Below are 15,291 nucleotides of genomic sequence, written 5' to 3' on the forward strand. Positions count from 1 at the left end.
TATGAGATCGAGTACGTTAATTTTGACAAGTTTAGTGCGAAGGCACACACACATATATAGGTTTCGTTATTGGTTTATCTAGTGTTTAGCTAGGGTTTAGAATTTGGGTATTTTGGTCAGTAAAGCCGAATTTTAGATATTTTTATTTTTGGTATTTTGGTCAATAAAGCGTAAACTATACCTATATTTCCCTATAAAACCCGAATTTTGGTGAATAAAGCGAGGAATTCAAGGGATTTGGAAGCGAATTGCTAGAGAGAAGAGAATGGCTAGGAATTCTAGGGTTTTAGTACGACAGTTACTTGGCAATCCCCTAAACTCCTGCGCAGCTCTTCTTCATCACCATAACCATAAGCATCCTCTTAGTTTCATCAAAACCCTACCAGTTTCAGTTTCAATCACACCATCTTTGCCACCACGACCACCCCCACCGGCAATTCCTTCCTCTTCAAAACCCTTCTGTACCCTTGATTCCAGCTCAAAAAAGGAAATTATTATTGGGTCCTATAGCCGCTGGTCTATCAACTACAAGGGTCGGTGACTTGACTCTCTTCAAAACTCTTTCCCCAAATCTTCTGCCTTTGTTGTTGCCTTGCCGCCGCTGACTTAACTCTTTTCACAATTTTCTTATTTTCAGGTTACTCAGACATTCCTCTCATTTTGCTCCACAATCATTACGATCAGTATGTCAGCGCAGTTAAAACAATTCAAGGTAGTGTTTTATAGTTTTTTATTTTATTTTTGAATTAAATGTTTGCTTGAAGATTTTTTTAGATGAAACTGTGTACGTTTAATATAAGAAAATATAAGTTTCATGCAGTTTGTTTTATTAGTTTTTTTAATTCATTGGAACAGACCAATCTTTGCCGGCAATTATATTATTCACGACCTATTACGAGGCCAGTAAGTTCAAATGAATTTACTTTGTTTAATCAAGCTAGCTGCTTCTCTTTGTGATATAATCGGGAGACGATAATCACACACCTTGTTTCTTCCCCTACACAACCCTCTTAATCATTTGTGTTGCTTCGATTTGATTTGTTCAATCTGACGCATGTAAATAAAGAGAAGTGTGGGAAGAAAACTAATGTGTGTGATTATCGTTGCCCTAAACTAAACTGCGCTCCTTTTCCAACTCAGTGTTTGATGTACTCTTCTTGTGCAGTGTCTCATGTCACTTCTGATATGTTTATGGAAATGTGTGAGCCTTTCCCACATGTAATAGCATATGAGTTCCTCCTTGATCCTGAGGTGTGCCACTGTAATCCAGTTTTCTATTATCCCATTTTTTTTACCTTCGGGAAGCTATTGAGTTTCTGCTAAGTTTTTTAATCCAAACTAAAGAATTAATAATAAGGTCAAAACAACATAGGGGGTTGTTTAGTATTTAAACTGAAAGTAATTTACAGTTTAAAATGACGAATGTAACAATTTAAAGAGGCTCTTGTTTGTTTCATATAGGTCTGAGAATGGAAAAAATAGTTTACCACATGTTTGATAAGGGTGGTGTTATCCATATATACCCCCATTTTTACCATATCTTGTTAATTTTTGTCATTTGATTTTCTTTAATTCATTCAATCTAACGGCTGAAAATTAAGAGGATATGTAAGAGGTAAAAAATAATGTGCGGATACCACCACCCTTTGATAAATCTGCTCCAGACCCCTCAAATTAGAATTTGATTCCTGGAACTATATAAGGCTAATATTAGTGTTGTATCTGATTGATTTTTGAATGTTCCCAGTAGCAACGGTTGAGAATGAAACTCACACTGATGTAAAGATGGACCTTGCATAAGCTTATAAGTAATTGAAACATTCCTCATATTGCCGATCGGTTGTATAAGTTAAAATGTGTTTGTTAGCTAGGTCATGTACCATGCTGTAATTGCCATCTGCATATGTGAGCCTGCTTAAAGAACAAATATGATATCTTATTATGCCTGATCATTTAGTTAATTAATCTAACATTGTTTAGTCTCTATATGTAGGAAGACAACTACAAAAGCATACTGGAAAATCTTAATATTCCCCGTACGGTAAATTATTTGAGGGGCTAAGAATGTTCTTAATTTAGCTCCACGATTTAGTTGCTCATATCTTTATCCTTTATCCTTAATTTGTTTTTAATATACAATTCATATACCTTTTGTAGCCAACGTTTCATTTCTATCAAAATGGGAAAAAGGTTGCTGAGATAACCCGTAAAAGCTGGGAGAGCGAAGCTTACGAGATCTCCTTGAAAAAGACTCTTGTGAAACTCTACGTGTAAGTATTTTTTAGATTATCTTATATTTGTTGCGAATGAATATCACAAAATTGAACTTTGCATGATTTATAAGTAGGGCTATTCCTCATATTGTAAATTAATTTTATGTTAGAACCTTAACTTTCTTCATAATATCCGAGTAGATTATCCTACATGTAAAGTCCAAGGGCCACATGTGTTCTACGTCACTCTGTTTGTGTTATCCTCGTGTTTGACTTGAAAATTGATCACACGTGAGGAAGCGTGTTGAGAATGAATCTTACATTAATAGAAGCAAGGACCTTGCATAAGCCCATAGGTAATTAAGTAAGGCTACTCTTATATTATCAGTTAGTTTTATGGTAGAAGTAATCTCAACTTTCTTCACATTTTACGTGCTTTTGTGAATTTGTGAACGTGATTTTTACTTTTATTTTTCTTCTTCTTATGATATATTGATTGAATTATAGAAAATAGTTGTTGAATTTTCTCATCTTGCAGTCCTCAACCTACAGAAAGATCATCTGATAAGGAGGATAGGAGTAGAGTTGAAGATACGTTGAGGTACAGAAAGATCACCTGGCAATAAGGAGAGAAGGAGCTGAATGGGTGGGTTCGGAATCGGATCCATCGCCCCGTTCCAAGTCCTTGCTGTCCGACGAATCGCCGAACACTTGCCGGCCGGAGAATTTCTTTGGTTATCAGCATCCATTGTTATAAGCTCCGATCTTTTTACTTTGCGTTAATTGGATGAAAATGTCAAATTTTCTTTTTGAGTACATTTTTGCTCACCACCATTTAGTATGATCTATGTTTACCACTTTATTTATTACTGTTAGATAAGTTTAAATTTTGAGATTTGTTCTTATTTATTACATGAATCTGAAAATTCAAACTTATCTAACGATGATAAATAAAGTGATGAGCATACATCACACTAGATGATGGTGCGCAAATATACTCTCTTTTTCTTTTAATCACTTTTTTGACAGCTGTAAAATGGGTACTTTATTTTCCAACAAAAACATTATCCAAAAAAATATTCGGGAGCTTTAACGAAAAGTTATCGGTACTATTCATTTTAACGAAAAATCACATTTTTACTTTAAAAAATCAATTCTTATACTATTCACTTGCAACCCTTTTGCTTTTTCGTTAAAATTCAAAATTTTCAAATCATTTTCATAAATTTTTCTAAAAAAATTCCCATTGGTCAGCGCAGTGCACCGCCGTATGAGCAGCGTCGTCGTAGACGATTATGATTGAGTGCAACCAAATAGACGCCTCGGCCGCCGTGCCGCGCCAAGGGATGGGCATTCGCTTGGCCTTTCGAGCCCATGCAGAGAATATATCCTCTTCCTCTCGCCGAAAGCCGACACGTAACGTCGCAGTGTCATCCTTAGAGGTCCACGTGTCGTCATCGCGTAAGACGTCCCCATGCTTCCCCCGCACTTCGTCGCACCCGTCGAATTATTCCTACCACCACTACAAATTACAAACCAAGCCTGGAAAGCCTCCCGTTGACGCATTTGACCACATCCACCGTTTCCGAAGCGCCACGTGGTGCGGAACATCTGATTCCAGCTGTTGATTTTTGGAGACTGTCGCCCACTTTGGAATCCCTATAAATTTGAAGGAGTCCGTTTTATTTCGAAAGAGTCGAAAGGCATCGAAGGTTTTGAAAGCAGAGCAAAAATGGCAGATTCTGAAGCATCGCAGTCTACAGAAACGGTAAACTCTCTCTTCGTTCTGTTTGGTTCCCGAGAAAGTGATAGAAAAGTTCGATTATTTTTCTTTTCGGAATTATGAAACTGTTGGTTTTGATACTGTTATGTTTGGTTGCCGAGAAAGTGACAGAAAAGCCTTTTTTCTTTTTCTTTTTTTGAATTTATGCTCTGTTGATTTTGATTTGGAAACTTTCTGTTTGGTTGCCGAGAAAGTGACGGAAAGTTTCTAATTTTTTTCCTTTCGGATCTTGATTTGTAGGTGCGAGTGGACGCGAAGAAGCTCAAGTATTTGGAATTCGTTCAGGTGGCGGCGATTTACGTGGTGGTGTGCTTCTCGAGCCTGTACGAGTACGCAAAGGAGAACTCCGGTCCGCTTAAACCAGGGGTTCAGACGGTGGAAGGCACCGTCCGAACCGTAATCGGACCGGTCTACGAGAAGTTACACGGCCTTCCCTTCCAATTCCTCAAATTCGTCGATCGCAAGGTCAGTCTAAAACCCTACGTTCCGCCGCCCCTTGATTTTACACTGTAAACAGTTGATAGTTTCTCGATCACGGTCACGTGATTTGCAGGTGGATGAGTCATTGAGCGAGGTGGACCGTCACGTGCCAGTTCTGGTGAAGCAGGCGTCGAGCCAGGCGCTATCGGTGGCGAGAGAGGTGGAGCAAGGCGGCTTGGTGAGCACGGCTAAGAATATTACTGTGAGCGTGTACTACAAGTACGAGCCGGTGGCGGAGCAGTACGCCGTGTCGGCTTGGCGAGCGCTAAACCGGCTACCGCTGTTTCCATTGGTGGCTCAGATAATAGTCCCAACCGTGTCGTACTGGTCCGGCAAGTACAATCGGGCCGTCGGGTACACTGCCAACAGAGGCTACTCCGTGGCGGCGTATCTGCCGTTGATTCCGACGGAGAGGATTGCCAAGGTGTTTGAAGCGGAGAACGTGGTTGCCGTTCCGACGAACGGTGGCTCTGTTGCAGTGGAGCAGTGATTACCGTTGATCCTGGCTGGGGGCTTTATTGTCTTTTAGCTTTTTCTTTATTTTCCGAATGTGAAGTTTATTTTGGGCTCGTTTTGAAAGAAAGAGTTGAAGTGGTGCCTCTATTGCGTTTTTATCGATTTCAGAGAGGGCGGTGCTATTCACATACTTATTTATTTTTACATCGTTTTTAATTTTTAACTATTAAATCGAACAAATTAAAGAATCGAACAAATTAAAGAAGATCAAAATAATAGAAACTAACAAAAATGTGTGAATAGCACTAATCTTTTAACAATAGAATCGATTTATTAATGTAGAATTGCTCTTTAGAGCTTCTAAGGGATTAACGAATATGAGAGTATAATTTCTAAAATTTAAGCTCTAAATTGCGATCTTTGAACCCTAAATGGGATCAATCAACCTCATCGTACCAAAGCCGCATAAACTAGAAATGTCATATTCTCGAAGCATCTTAAGGTATCGTTTGGTATGCATACGGTACGAAACGGAATGAGACGGAGAGGGAGCAAATATGCCCTCGGATGGAAACAAGGAGGAAGAAGAAAGAGACGGTCAGGTTATAATTTTATGTTCCACGGATGTGGAACGAGTCGTTGCAGGAGGTGAGGCGGAACGAAAATTCATCCAAAATTCGTTTCGTGGAACAGCTCGTTCCTCCCATTTTAGGCGCACAAAATGTGGGACGGAACGCTTCGTCCCACTCTATTCCGTCCCATACCAAACGGTACCTAAAGAACGGATATCTTGCACAGAAAATTTTGGCTCTTACAATTACTCCATTACCAGCAGTCAGGGAAGCAAATATAAGTGGAAAGATATCACAAAGATTTAGGGCATCAATGGGAGAGAAAAAGTATTAACTGAATAAACTCAAAACTTGTCATTAACTAGGAATGATTAATACATAATCCGAGATTATTACAGCACCATCTCGTTGAATAAACTCGCTCTCTAGGTTCCATCTCGTTTTCGATACAACTAATCGCGCAATCTCAGCTTTATTTGACAAAATATCAAAACATCGACGTCGTAAACATAACAGAACGGAAACAGATGACAAAATGAATAGAACGTATCTTAGTAGATGGAGTAGTTCTCGCTGGCTCTGGGCCAGATGCTGTTGTAGATAGCCTTGACAACCGGAATCACGGCAATGAGCGCAAGTTGGAGTTGTTCGGAGCTGCTTGTTCTGATCGAGATCTGTCCGCTGCGCTTGTTGTTCAACCCTGCACGAACAGCCATCTTGTAGTTGCGGCCGAGGGAAAACTGGGACTGGAGATTTGCCCCCAGGGCCAAGTCACCCCTCCACCGCACGAGAGACAGACCCAATGAGGATTGATCCTGGCCAATCGGAAAATCTGCCTCCCTCAGCCGCACCTCCAAATTTGCTCCATATGCTGAGTCGCCCTGAGATCGGACAGTACCAGTAGTACCCACCAATACCAGGCGCTTGCCAACCGCATACTCCTGTTCGAGTTTGAATCCAGTGGACACATTTTCACCCAAGAATGTCACAGATACTCCGGCAGCATTCTTGAACCTCTTGGAAGTTTTGACTTTGGTGTCTCCTCGGACAATGTATGCAAGTTGCTTTCCGATGTTCTGAATGTCAAACCCTAGCATACTCGACCACTTCTCCCCGTGCTTAGCACCAACCGAGGAATCTAAATGAATATTGAACTCTTTCTTATCCTTTGTAAGCTGAACAGCAACAGCTGCGGGAAAAGAATTAGCAATGGCCAGAGTATGTTCAAGGTTGACACCGTCATACCCACAGTCATGGTCCCAGCCTTGCGCGTCCAACACTGGCCTTGCCGTGAACTGAGAAGTCGGCTCCAAGAACCGGTACCTGTAAGCTGGATTTTCACCATCAAAAGAAGGCGGCAAAACCATATCAGGTAATGCCACCGGCACAGCTGCTGGAGCACCATTTTCTGGATCTTCTTCACCCAAATAACCGTACTCCTCTTCACTGACCTTGCCCTTCTTCTTCATTTCTTTCATCCTTCTCAACTCCTCTTTCCACATCTTCTTCTGGAGGAGCTTAAACCTATAATCGTACTCCTCAGCGTACGCCTTCCTCTGCTCTCTGCTAAGCTTAGCAATCTGAGCCTTCTTGAGAGGCTTAAATGACGGAAGCTGATCATACTCATCCTCCTCTTCCTCTTGATCAGAATCAGACAAGTCAGCCAAGTCAATGTCTGAATCAGCATTCTCACCACCTTGATCGGTAGCAAGTTTTGGGTGCGGACGAGATTGCAACAGCCAAGACAATAAGTATGGAAGAGGAGCCGAACGGGAACGCAAACCAAAGAGCTTACGGTGATCAAATGATTCCGGAGGTTTGGAGAGATTAGACGCATCAGACAAGATCTTCATAGAGTAGCATAAGAGCAATAGATGGGATCTCCAAGCTACACCATTAGGGAGAACTTTCTGATTATCTCTCTTCCGACAAGATGGGTGGTTCTCTACAAGAGATATTGGACTCATCATACTCGGATTCATGAACCTTAGATCGCCAACAGCTTGTCCAATGGTCTGCTGCATTATTTGTTCCCGCTGATTACGAAACATCTCATAATTCAGAGGGGAACCTGATGGTCCATCAGGAGGAGCAGAAGAGCTGTGAGTCAGAGTAACTATGGTGCTTCGCCAAATTGAAGGACCAAAGGCATTAGTGATTGATCTTAACAATGGCACATCACTTAGATCCCTACTTCGGGAGTCCATCCGATCCACATAGAGGACAATATCTGGGGGGGATTTTTTCATGCGCCTCTGCACAGAAGATAAGATTTTGCGATTGATGCCCTGTTCCATTGCAGCAGATTTCAGACCCGGTGTATCAAAAACCTTAATCTTGACTCCATCCACCACTCCAACAATTTCTTTCACAGCAGTTGTTCCAGGTCCAAAAGCATTAATTGGGGTCACTTCTGCACCGAAAATCGAATTTATAGTGGCACTTTTCCCAACACCTGTCTTCCCAAGAACCAGTATGTTCAAGGAGAAGTCCAAATCATCCTTCTCCTCTGCTTCAAGCTGAAGAGCGGTCATCTTTGCAGCTTCAAGGCTAAATTCTTGACTGTTTTGCCTCCCTGACACAAGAGCTAGGCGGTATAGAACCTGCCTTGGTACTGACTCTTCTGTAGAAACACCTAATCTCTGCACGAGCCTCAAGAACTTAACCCTTATTTGCTGAAACTTTTCGAGCTTCGCTTTCTCTTCTTCACTCAAGTTCTCAGAACTGCCCCCAACTGTGACATTGGAAGATGAAAAAAGGTTCGAGTTGTTTGGTCGGGAAGCAGGTTTCAACGACCGGACTGATGATCCCAACCCAGCAGGACGCTCAACAGAGAAAAGCCTGGATCCATCTGGGGTGGTGAATGTAACATTGCCACCATCTGAGGAAGCACCTGTTGCTGCTTTCAGAAGCGCTGCCAGTGCATCAGAATCAAATAACTCTTTTCCGCCCCCTTCCTCATCAGTGTCCACTTCTTCATCTGAATCCGTGGCAACCTGGCCATCAATTCTCTGTGAATGATCATGATAACTGTCAGCACCTGAGTAAGAACCAGCACGGGATCCTCGCTCCAACTGTTCCAAAAACTGTTTAGCAGCCTCAGAGCTTCCAAAAATCATACCTTCATTGTTCGCATCTGTAACTGAACCTTCATTCTCACCTTCATCGTCTTGAAGATCCTTATCATCATATTGAAGATCATTATCACCGTCATCGTCAGTTTCAACTCTTATCTCTCTGTTTGAAATGGAATTTGCATCCACAGATCCAATGCCAATTTCATCTGGGATATGCTTCTCCTCAACTTCCTCAACTAGCTTTACTTTGTGGCTATCAGAACTTGAATCCAGAAATTCAGGTGCCACATATTTTCCGCAGACAGCCGCTTCCAATTCATGCACTTCATCATGTGCATTCAAGTCACCGTTCTCCGGTTTTGCCTCTATCTGCGGTTCATGTTCTGATAAGTTTACAGTTTCTGTTTCAGCTCCATCCCCTACCGATGGTTTGTCATCTGACATCACATCAGCACCTGATTCCGTTGCCAGCCCTTTCTCTCTGGTTTCGGAATTAGATTTCAGTTCATCCTTCCTTTCTGGCCTCTTCTCAAGATCAACTTCATCAGCACCAGCAACAATAGCAGCTTTCTCTCCATCAAGTTCTACATTCCCAGACTTGGGAACAACCGCTCTGTCACGCTCAGAATCCACAGCCACGGACTCCGAGTCATTTGGTTCTTCTGTCTCAGAGCTAATTTGATCAAAACCATTATCCAAACTCACACCTTCATCAACCTCCAAGCCTTTTATTTCAGATTCCTCGATCGTCTCTACATCGCCAACCACAACAGCTGCTCCTGTCTGTGACAAATTGGCATGTATATCCTGCACAACTGAGTCACCTCCACTAGTAATTTCCACACCATTCTCTTCAACCTCAACCAACTTATCATCAGCTGGCGCATCCACCGCCACAACATTTTCTTTACTCTCTCTCACAACTTCCCTAAACCCTAAACCCTCAGAATCCACAGCCACAGATTCCAAGTCATTTGGTTCTTCAGTCTCAGGGCTAATTTGATCAAAACCATTATCCAAACTCACACCTTCATCAACCTCCAAGCCTTTTATTTCAGATTCCTCAATCGTCTCTACATCACCAACGACAACAGCTGCTCCTGTCTGAGACAAATTGGCATGTATATCCCGCACAACTGAGTCACCTCCACTTGTAATTTCCACTCCGTTCTCTTCAACCTCAACCAACTTCTCATCAGCTGGCCCATCCACCACCACACAATTTTCTTTACTCTCTGTCACAACTTCCGTTTCGCCATTGAAAGCATGCTCCTCCTTCGGCTGCTCTACAGCCTTCTTATCATCTACTTCAGCCACCTCCACCGGCTTCTCCACCACCGAGCCCAAACCCTCTACCAATTTCGAATTCTCAACTACCTTATCTTCTTCTTCACCACTAACACCATTTTCCTTGACCACTTCACCCAAATTTTCACTCTTCCCCAACCCACTATCCCCCAAAACAACACCTTTAGGACTCCCACCCTCTAAACTCTTCGAATCCATAAACACTTCCTCCCCAGCATCCTCCTCGCCGTCGTCATCATCCACCGATACCTTGGCAATCGGCCGCAGACCACTCGTACTCGTCGGATAGAAGAATTCCGACGGGTTAACAAACTTCACACCGGAATCCTCCTGCACCCCTCCAACCACCACGGTATCTCCGCCTCTCACAAACGCCCTCTCGGAATCAAAATCCTCCTCCTCCCCGCTTACAAACCCCTCCTCCGTCTCGGACCCACCACCGTCACTACCGCCACCAACCCCGCTAAATTTCTCGTCATTATCAATTTTGGAAACATGGGTTTTCGATGAATCATCGATAACAGAGTACTGAGAAGAAAGAAATGAAGAACCTGGTGCGTTTGAGAGGTGCTGCGCCTCCTCCTCTGAAGCAAAAAGCTTGGACTCCATCGGAGGCTGCTGGCTGTGAGGTGAAAATTGAAGGGTTTTGCTGCACCCTCTGGAGAGAGAGAGAGAGAGAGAGAGAGAGTGGTTTTCGGGATTTGGGTTTTGTGGAAGGGACTGTGGGACTGCGTCGAGTGGGAGAGATAAGGTTTTAGGAGAGATGGGAGGAGACGGCGTCACGGGTTCTCCTCCAAGTTTCTTGTTTGTAGAGAGAGGACTGGGCGTGGGAGTTCCATCCGATGTTCGCACCATTCGTGAATTTACTGGATTGCCCTTTCTCCAAAGGTTTTTTATTTTATTTGTTGCCTTTACTCTTTTTTTCTTTTTCTTTTCTTTTTTTTTATCTTCATTTGCTGCATTTTTATTATGGGAACTTTAACGAAAAGCACCCGGTACTGTTCACTTTAACGAAAAACCACATTTTTACACTAAAAAGTCAATCCTAATACTATTCACTTTACCCTTTATTTTGTCCTTATCATTAAAACTCAAAGTTTTCAAGCCCTTTTCATTAGTTTTCTTTTTTATTATTTGACTTTAACAGTCAAATTTTATCAAATTTTGTTATTTTCGTCCTTGAAATTGATGAAACAACCCTTAATTTTATGAGAAAATTAATTGATGAAGTGATGTTACGGAAACTAAATTTTTAAACTAAATCTAATAAATTAAATAATATTGTTGTTGATTATTGGATTATTACTTAAGTGTTGGTTAACGAATTTATTTCTTATTAGTAATACATCATTCAATCTACAATTATTTTAAAATTTGATCTGCCTAACATTGCCCTAATTGATTTGATATTATAAGTCGATTCATACGTTTTAACAAGTGCTGACCGCCTTGGTGATTGAGGACATCAAATTACTTGCATTATCTTTTTCATTTATAACTTGGGCCCAGGTTTTTCTGGATGGACGAATATTCTAGTTGATGTTATTAATAGAGTTGGGCACTCCTTTCATGATACTTATATATAAGATAGATCCTTATCCTATAAATGTTTCTCTTTGATTGTACTTGAAGTAGTTGTACTTGAAGTTTCTCTCTTTGGATAAATTTATTTTTCCATAAAATAAAATAAAAATTCATACACGTTAAGTGATGATTGTGTTACTCACACACTCATTGTTAATTTATGTCTTTTAATCTTGTTCAGTTCATGTAATTAGACCGTCGAAAATTGAGGAGGTGTGTGGGAAGTAAAAATGGTGGGCTCCGAAATTCTCCTCCCTCCTAAATTATTGTAAAATTTCGAATCTTCCCTCTTCTTGAATAATAGTAATTTGTTTTTAAATGCCAGGTATAATTATATGTATTTCATCTTAGTACATGAGTGCTTGCTAAGCACTATGCACAAAAGATATTTGGTTCCCATGTGAAATATTTTCCTTAAGAATTTTAGTTCACATAGGTATTAGGTTTATGTAATTACAAAAAATATGATTAACCAAATGCTTGCCAAGCCCAATAGCGAGAGCTTGTAATTAAACTAAACATAACATGAACGTGATTGATTGTATAAAACGGTTGAGTGTTGTTTTAAACCTACAAGGAACACCCGACCTACCTAGGTTTGAGATTGAGCAAATGATTTGCCACAACCATTTGATTAGTAATAATTGGTACAATCAGTCGCTCACTCGACATACAGTTGATTCATCCAAGAGCAATCAAAATCCTCAAAGATTAGAAAACCCTCAACATTTCCATCCCCTCCCCAAAGGATTGAAAGATAACTCGATCGAAAGGTAACAAGTAATTGTCAGGATTAGGGTTTTTTTGTTTCTTTCTTGTTTCTGTCGGTAGCAGTTGGACTGCCCCTTGTTTGTTTGCATTTGAAAGATAACGTTTGGGAGTGAAAGAATAAGATTGGGTTGTTGGCAGAGAGCAGAGTTTTGTTGTTTCTTGGTCTCTACGTGTTATCATTTGCTCCCTCTTATTCCTCATCTGCAAATGGATGGCCATGACTCAGTTCCTTCTAGGTTTAGGGTTAGGGTTAGGGTTTTGATATATCCACCAAAGGTCTATTCCACCTTCTACATTGATCCAATGCTTAGTTTATATACTACCAAAGGTCAAGTCAATACCGTATGTAACATGATGTGACGGTATTAACGAATGACTGATGCCCAAACATTAACAATCAATGCACATATGTAACAAAATGATATTATAGTGATATTCATATCGAAAAATTACTTGTTATATCAAATTGAATTCAATGTATTAGCTAGAGAACCATTTCATTTTCAGTTATAGGTACGGGGCATGTGAGTCCATGAGTTGATTGGGTTAGGGTACAAAGTTGGTGGCCGACATTGGTTGAGTGTGGACGGACAAGAACAACTAAGCTTGAGTTCAGACCCAATCTCATGTCCCATCTTAAGAGTAGGTTCATCATTCATGCATGCATGCATGCAAACGACAAAAGGTTCGTTTAAAAGTGTTTTTAAAATGACTGCAAACGTTTTTTATGATATTGCTTTTAGAATCAGTCCTTAGTAAAAATAAAAGTAAATCTTGGAAAAATACTTAAAGTTCTTTTGGAATCCAAAAACACTTTCACTAAAAGCGCTTTCAGTTGTATTAAAAGTACGTCCAAACGAACCCAAAGTTTGCCGAATGTCTAACAATATGCATGGATATGTTATAAATTTAAGATACATTATCAATAAATAAATATGCATGTTATAACCTAAACACGCTAGTAACACTAAGTGACAATGTAACGAACATACTAAAAGTATGTGTATATGTGTATCATCTATTCGCCTATGGTATATACTATTAGTTCGACTCAAAAGTTCACCTAATTTATTGCCACTAGTAACTAACTACAGTCTAGTATATTTCTCTACACTTATAAGTTGAAAAGTTTTGAGTCCGAATCATATGGATAACGAGTTTGATATGCAATCTATTATTGTTGGTCAATTGTATGTCAACCATAGACACCATGAAATAGAACATTGTTATATAAAATACAATTATGACTTATATGTTAATTGGCTATGCTTGTTCCAATTGCACATCGTAATACCAACTAACTCATTAAATTTCTTTTGATAAATATATCGTTTATAATTTTTGGATTTTGTTCTTGTGTTAGAAATGGAGGGGATGTACATGTGAGAAACGAGGGATATAGAATATAAATAGTAGGATCCAATTTAATATCACTTCATTCAATATTTTGTTATCATTTACTCTTTCATTAACCTTTTTCGCTGTATACTTTTTTTTTTGATAAAAATAATTATGAAACGAGTCTTACATTTCACGATGTAGTTCGATTATGTCCGAAAAAGCTTGAAAATGGAGGGTAAGATTCAACTAGTGTGGAGACAATTAACAATTAGATATTTGGTGAGGCACATGTGCAAATGATTAAAGCTAATCATCAAAAACAAAACCCTAAATTCATGATCAAATCTGCGTGATCCTTATCCACTTTCTAAGGTCCATGTATTCTATGTTAATTATTACTATTAGGGGTGGGAGAATTCTAAATTATTACAATAATTTAAGATAAAAAAAGTTTTGAACTCAAAACACATGAGTACATGAGTATAAACTCAACACATGAATATGTAATTCGCATATCATAATAACTAGATCAACCTTGGAATTGCTATTTAAAATGCACAACAATATGGAAACGGGAATGACCAAAGTTTGAGTAACTACGACGCACTTCCACATTTCCATCAACACCATGAATGCATATGGAACACTGCTCGACTCCTTATAATTAAATAACCTATATGTACATGGAGTCGATGAATTAAAAGCACATAAAGAAAAAATTTCGTTCGAAAATCATGAACTAGCCTAACATACAAGGAGACAAGACATAGAATCGTGGCCATATGACCTTAAAATCTTGCGGGCGAGTGCGCATATTCTTCTTCTATTTAGTATTTACAGCCTTGCACTAGTTGGTAACTTGGTATGACAAGAAACCAAGTTGCCTGCATATTTTCATATTGTGGAACTTCCTCAATTTTTTTTCTTCATGGTATTAGAGCAAGTTGTTTATGTGTGAAGCCCAACGACCATCGTACTTCATGTTGCCCGATTTGTATTATCTATGTGGTAGGCTTGACAATTTGCGACACGTGAGATGGTGTATTGAGAGTATTGATCCCACATTGGGAAAATAAGAGACCTTGCATGAACTTATAAGTAATTGAGCTATTTCTTATATTGCCAATTGATTTTATGGTTGAACTTCAATTTTATTCATGAAGATTTGTAAAACTGAATGAATAATATTATTGATAGCACAAGGTGCGATTATATACACGTGTATACTTGACGTACAAGAGACAATAACTTAATACACAAGAAATACAACTATGAAAGGATTCCTAAAACTAAAGAGAGTTGGGTTCCTTGTGTTTCACGCCAAGGCAATCAAGAATTAGGCGAGCAAGACTATACATGCGGGTTTTAGCAGTGAAGTCTCCCTTCCTTCCACTCATAGCAGTTGGAAGGAACCGAAGCATGTTTACTTAAAAAAAATGAAGGAATCGGAAAACTAAAAATGAGAGAAACTTACACTTTTTCGATTTCTTACTTGTAAGTAAACACATGGAAAAATTAAGAATTGAAATGATTCTCATACTTATATTTTAGTAAACGCAAGAAACTCAAGAACCAAATTATTTCAATTCATATTCCTTACATGCCCCAAAATTTCCACATGAAACGCCCCTCGTCCCCCTAAAACCCACTAGCCAAACCAAATAAAACAAAATAAAAAAGGGGAGAAATTAAATGGGAAGGTTCTC

General features: G+C 39.7%; 3 protein-coding genes across 4 annotated transcripts; 2 read left to right on the top strand and 1 right to left on the bottom strand.

Moving 5' to 3' along the window:
* Positions 1 to 265: 265 nt before the first annotated feature.
* LOC126617228 (uncharacterized) lies at positions 266 to 2,839 on the top strand. The gene is made up of 7 exons (XM_050285257.1): positions 266 to 533; positions 638 to 712; positions 856 to 903; positions 1,166 to 1,251; positions 1,994 to 2,041; positions 2,158 to 2,270; positions 2,752 to 2,839. The coding sequence occupies exons 1-7, from the start codon at positions 266 to 268 to the stop codon at positions 2,837 to 2,839; spliced, it is 726 nt and encodes a 241-aa protein (XP_050141214.1).
* Positions 2,840 to 3,820: 981 nt separating this feature from the next.
* On the top strand, positions 3,821 to 5,079 carry LOC126614975 (stress-related protein-like). Its single transcript, XM_050282686.1, has 3 exons — positions 3,821 to 3,981; positions 4,237 to 4,461; positions 4,550 to 5,079. Exons 1-3 carry the CDS (start codon positions 3,946 to 3,948, stop codon positions 4,964 to 4,966), a joined length of 678 nt encoding a protein of 225 aa, XP_050138643.1. The 5' UTR covers positions 3,821 to 3,945; the 3' UTR covers positions 4,967 to 5,079.
* A 755-nt stretch (positions 5,080 to 5,834) lies between these two features.
* Positions 5,835 to 10,713, bottom strand: LOC126614974 (translocase of chloroplast 159, chloroplastic-like). 2 transcript variants are annotated; one of them, XM_050282684.1, is made up of 2 exons: positions 9,610 to 10,713; positions 5,835 to 9,288 (listed from the first exon to the last, which is right to left on the bottom strand). In XM_050282684.1, the coding sequence occupies exons 1-2, from the start codon at positions 10,496 to 10,498 to the stop codon at positions 6,056 to 6,058; spliced, it is 4,122 nt and encodes a 1,373-aa protein (XP_050138641.1). In that variant the 5' UTR covers positions 10,499 to 10,713; the 3' UTR covers positions 5,835 to 6,055. The 2 variants fall into 2 exon arrangements, with proteins under 2 accessions (XP_050138641.1, XP_050138640.1); XM_050282683.1 differs by having other exon boundaries at positions 5,835 to 10,712.
* Positions 10,714 to 15,291: the final 4,578 nt, after the last annotated feature.

The sequence above is a fragment of the Malus sylvestris genome, chromosome 3 (assembly GCF_916048215.2).
Source record: "Malus sylvestris chromosome 3, drMalSylv7.2, whole genome shotgun sequence".
In the NCBI taxonomy this organism is placed as follows: domain Eukaryota; kingdom Viridiplantae; phylum Streptophyta; class Magnoliopsida; order Rosales; family Rosaceae; genus Malus; species Malus sylvestris.